The sequence below is a fragment of the Larimichthys crocea genome, chromosome XIII, assembly GCF_000972845.2.
Source record: "Larimichthys crocea isolate SSNF chromosome XIII, L_crocea_2.0, whole genome shotgun sequence".
Taxonomy (NCBI): Eukaryota; Metazoa; Chordata; class Actinopteri; family Sciaenidae; genus Larimichthys; species Larimichthys crocea.
Window position 1 is genome coordinate 11092405 of NC_040023.1, and position 5059 is coordinate 11097463.

Here is a 5059-nt window from a genome sequence, read left to right on the forward strand (position 1 = left end):
GCCAGCGCGGCCTGGTCTGAGGCCGCGACGACGTCACTCTTACCCGAGTCGTGTCGGATAGTATTCACGCCTGTCCCTGGTGTCCCTCCTGGATGGTGACAGGGGTCGCTCCTCTGTGCACCGCGAGTCCGGTGTCCGATTCGACGGCTGTCTTGGTCTGTCTGTTTTTTCTTCCGTCTGCCCATGTCGTGTCTGCGTGGATGGAGGCGAGGACGAACACCAGACAGTGGCGTCTTTTCCTTGCTTCAACTCCAATCTCCGGACTTCAGGGGGGTGTTTACCAATACTTGGTGTGGTGTGTGTGTGTGTGTGTGTGGTGTGGTGTGTGTGTTGTGTAATTCGTGTGTCGTGTTTTTTGGCCCTCGCCCCTTCCCTCAGGACGTACAGTGTGTGTTAGTTTGTACAGTGTGTGTGTGTTTTATAACACACTCACACATGCTATAATTCTGCTGTCGTTGAAGTGAGGTTCAAGTTGTAATCTCGTCTATCAACTCCTCCTGTTTTTTATCTTAGCAGTCATGATGATCAGAACAGGAAGAACAGAGCTCCTCGAGACGGCGATGCGATTTTTCCATGCAGGAGAACACGGAAGAACGGGGTGCTCCTGCAGTAGAAACAGGATGTAGGACGAACGGGGGAATGCCCTCTGCAGCGATGAAAGGATGTCTCCTAGCGTGAGATTACAGGATGGCAGAGAGAAATGTTGGAGAACATGCTGCTCCTGCTAGCGAGATACATGATTGTCCTGCACGGAGAACCAGGAGAACGGTGTGCTCCTGCAGGCAGAACGGGAAGAACGGGAGTGCTCCTGCGGAGAAGTGGAAATGGTTTACGGGCTTGCCTCCTGCAGGATGTGACAGGATTGTAGGAGAACGGGATGCTCTGCCGTAGCAGAACGGGATGCTCCTGCGGAGCAGCTCAGCAGGGCAGCCCGGACGTACGAGAACATGGATGCCTCCTGCACGCGACGAAAGGGATTAGGAGAACGCGATGCCTACTGCATGGAGATAGATTGATCCTGCAGGTTTACGGTACTCTGAGTACAGCAAGCAGGACGAGAAACTTAGGATCTTGTATAGGATGATACAGGATGCTCCTGCCGTAGAACAGGATGTAGGAGAACATGATGCTCTGCCAGGGTACAGCAGCTCCCTGAGTGCGTCCGCCAGCGCCGTCACGGAGACACCGGTAGTTGGCTAGGAGCTATTAGGACTGCTCCCTGAGGAGCCAACAGGGACGCAGCTCGTGCGCTTGTAGTTGCTCCATGATCTCGTCGACATGAAGAACCAATAATTCAATATAACTAATTATAACACATGCAGTGTTGTGCTTCAGTGACTAGCACGACGGGCAAAACTGGGTCCCCAAATTCTCCCTTTTCCTCCAACCTCCCACCTTTTCATCTAACCTCTACACCTGTTTTATTATTATATCATGTCCATATTTCTATCTTTTGATCTGTATCATTGTCACCTACTCTTGCAATATATAATTATTTGTGATCATGGTCACTTTCTTAGTAATATGCGTTCAAAACTTTAGGGCACTTTACAATACAATACTCGTCATTTTAATCATGCCACTTTATCCATCAGTACTCGTCTGTTTTGAGTGTGATTTGTTTTTCCTGTTCTATTGTTAGGTTATAGATATTTTGTCTGTTATTGTGTTTGTTTTTCAACTCTGTAGTGCTAGCTCACTTTCCTCTGCTGCTTGGATACACGTACATTTCGTCCAGTGGATGGGATGAATAGTATATCTCATCTAATCTAAACCTTTGAAGTCAACGTTGAGCCTATGCTCGTTGTTTCTTGTTCGTGTACATAAAATTAAAATTAATACTCTTCAATTATAAATTAATGTCTATAATTAATTCTCATGAGGAATTAAGTTAGCTCTTTATAGTTACAAAACGTATTTCTTTTGCAAGAGACTTGATAACAAGTATGTAAACTATCTATTCCTTGTTAGTCATAAACATCAGTGTTGTGACCATATTATAGTTCAATTTTGTTAATAATCATAACATATTCTTTGCATAAGAAAATTATTAGATTATGATAATATTATACTATATATATAATATTATATATATATATATATATCTATATATATCTTTTTATATGTACATAGTTTTTATATTTATGTCTATGTTTACCTGTCAAGTTCTCTGTTTGTTTTTTAACTGTCCTTGTGTCAATACATATACGTACCTGGCCAACTAAATTAATTCTTTAATTCTGATTCTGATAATTTATGAGATTTACGAGAGCTGAATTTATTAGTTACTCATGATAACATATTCTTACATGTCGGCGTAGAGGAAACGTAAAGTCAACTCAAGACAACAGACACGTACCTGTATATTGTTTATTTCTCAGTACTTTAGTTTTCAGTGTATTTCATATTCATACATGTTGTTTACCTGTAGAGGAGTTACCTGATGCTACGTTTGTTTATTAGCTCAGAGGGTCATTGGTGTAATGTGTGTACTTTGTGACATGCAGTCACTCCCACGATGAGGATGAGGATGAATCCTGTGATGAAGAGTAAGAACACAGTTCAGGTTCAGGTCACAGCATTTCCTGTTTTGTTGTTGGCGTCAGTGTGTGTTTCCGGATTGACTTTCTCAGCGATCTCAGCAGCTGGAAGGCCAGAGACAAACTGTTAGTCGTCGTGTCTTCTATCTGTACTCCTAGTGTTCAGATATTAAACGTTATGATGAGAGCGTCGGCTCACCGTTCTTCTCTTTGCTGACAGTGAATCCAACAGCAGCGATGAGGACAGCAAGAACAAACACTGCAGCAGTGATCAGGATCATGTTACTGGGCTGCTCTGCTCAGAGGAAACACATAAACACAGCTTTTCAGTGGAATGTGTGTGTTACAAACCGGAGGCGTGGAGTTGGAACCTTTTGTGACTTCATTATACAGCGATGACTCAAACATAATGGTGACTTCAGGTACAGGTCAATGGACTGCTTTGGCACATAGTTTGGAGGGTTAGTATCTCTCAGAGGTTTTTCTGTGTCACATGGTCCCTGCTCCTCTTTCCTGTTGGGTGGTTCAGGGTTCTGTCTTGGGTTCTAGATTTGCCTTATGTACACATAAGTATATGTATATCTTAGATCACATTATGAGCAGATTTAAAAGCTTCACTTATCATTAGTCTGAAATACTGACTGAACACGGGAGACTATGGTTCTTTTCATTGCGATGTCTAGCCTTAGAAATCTTGGTGTCATATTTGATCATGATTTGATGCACTTCAAACATTTTGAAGGGAACGTTTTGTTCTTAAAAGTTGACCTATGACATCTAAACTAATCCCAGTCTTACCCCAGTTGGTCCTGATCTCTGCTTTGTCCAGTCTGGTGACGATGTCGTCCTCTACACCAGAGAGATGAAACACACAGTCGTACCTCCTCCAGTCTTCAGGTGTGACTGATGAAAGGTTCAGGTCGACGCTCATCTGGAAGGTTCCATCATGGTTGGGGAGGATCTCTCCGTGCTCCACGTCCTCATGAAACTCCTCTCCATCTTTCCTCCAGAACATCATGGCTCTGTCAGGGTAGAAACCTGTAGCATGGCAGGTGACTGGAGAGGAGGGAGTCTTCTGGAGGAGAGACACTGAGGGAAGCTCTGCAGACAGAGAAAGATCACAGTGTCAATGTTCAGCATCCAGAAATGTCAGTCTGTACTGATTGTTTAGGACTAACTCAAATCTGACCACTACAAAACAAAGAGCCAAAAACAAGTTCATATCAGACTGACTGGAGTGATGATACAATGACACTTCAGGTCAGTTGATCCTACCTGTTCTCAGCAGAGAGCTGTTGCCATAGACCAAATATTTCTTCAGCCACCCAGGAAAAATCTGTGTGAGGTAAATCACATTGAATCTTGTTCCGGCTTTGTCAGCATCCCATGTCTGTTTCATGACTGAAGCCTGTGGTTTAGGAGTGATCCATGTCAATGTCTTCAGGTCAAATGATAAGAAGTCTTCTCCATCATAACCATACTGATTGAAACCGCTAACCTCTCCAGTCTCATCATCCACCTCACAACCACTCACCCTCTGTACAATGTGGACACCTGAGAGAGAGACAGAGACAGAAACACTCTGTAAATAAGTTTGATGTACAGATGAACTTTCCAGTGAAAGACAGTAGCTAATGTTCTATGAATTGACAGATGACTTCCAATGTCAGTATTCAAAGTGAGAATGTCTTCTTGCATTCTATTCACATCAGTCTCTTAATCAAAGTCACACCTGTGTGACACCTGCAGTCTCAGCTCTAAATATCTTGCAGATGTCTGTAAAGTGCACATGTGAGCACATGAGTACATGTTCAGAATAGAAGCTAAATCTGTTTGACCAACAACAATAAAAGGAAGTGAAACATTTTAGCAGGAAAAAGTCAAACACAACATGAAGAAATACTTTACCTCCACTTTGGTTGAAGAGCTGCTTCAAATAATTTATCAAGTATTTGATGACGATTGGCTCACTCTGAAGACACTCTATAGTGTACCACTCCAAATGCTGAGGATCGTCTTCAAATAATTTTTTCATCCAGTCCTGTTTTAGTTCTATCTTCTTTCTGTTGCTGTCACAATAGCCTACCGAAATGTCATCAATCATTAGAGTTGCCACAAACTCTGGGAAGTTTGTGAGTCCAGAAGATCCAGTTATGGAAATTTTCAGAGAGTGTTTCACTGCAGGACAAACAAGGTTTATATATTCAGTATAAATACACATCATCATGTATTTCTGTAAGACTCGGTTCAAACGGTTTCAAACTGAAGTGAAAGTGAAACTAAACTAGAGTTTGTTGTTGAGCCATGCACAAGGAAAATACAAAGATCTAAAAGTAAAGATTTCAAATGTGATCTTACCTGATGATGAAACTTGACAGAAGAGAAGCAACAAAAATAACTTTTTCATCTTGTTTTGATGAAGACGTGTCGTGGAAAAACCGAGCTGCTTCCTCTGTTCTGTTTCCTGACCAGTGCTCATGAAGGGAGGAGTGTCTGTTCTGACCAGGGGGGGCGGATCG

The 5059-nt window shown here is 42.6% G+C and overlaps 1 protein-coding gene across 1 annotated transcript; it reads right to left on the reverse strand.

Moving 5' to 3' along the window:
• Window positions 1-2356: 2356 nt before the first annotated feature.
• Window positions 2357-5059, reverse strand: LOC104940139 (major histocompatibility complex class I-related gene protein-like). Its single transcript, XM_027286658.1, has 6 exons — window positions 4899-5059; window positions 4449-4718; window positions 3816-4094; window positions 3339-3641; window positions 2740-2835; window positions 2357-2645 (listed from the first exon to the last, which is right to left on the reverse strand). Exons 1-6 carry the CDS (start codon window positions 5017-5019, stop codon window positions 2569-2571), a joined length of 1146 nt encoding a protein of 381 aa, XP_027142459.1. The 5' UTR covers window positions 5020-5059; the 3' UTR covers window positions 2357-2568.

Bases quoted from the DNA above. Each gene is read 5' to 3' on its own strand.
- LOC104940139 (XM_027286658.1), bottom strand. From the start codon at position 5,019: ATGAGCACTGGTCAGGAAACAGAACAGAGGAAGCAGCTCGGTTTTTCC. The intron at 4,719-4,898 runs GTAAGATCACAT...TTTGTCCTGCAG, and splicing joins CTGTCAAGTTTCATCATCAG to TGAAACACTCTCTGAAAATT. The intron at 2,836-3,338 runs GTAAGACTGGGA...TCCTCTGAGCAG, and splicing joins AGAGATCAGGACCAACTGGG to AGCAGCCCAGTAACATGATC.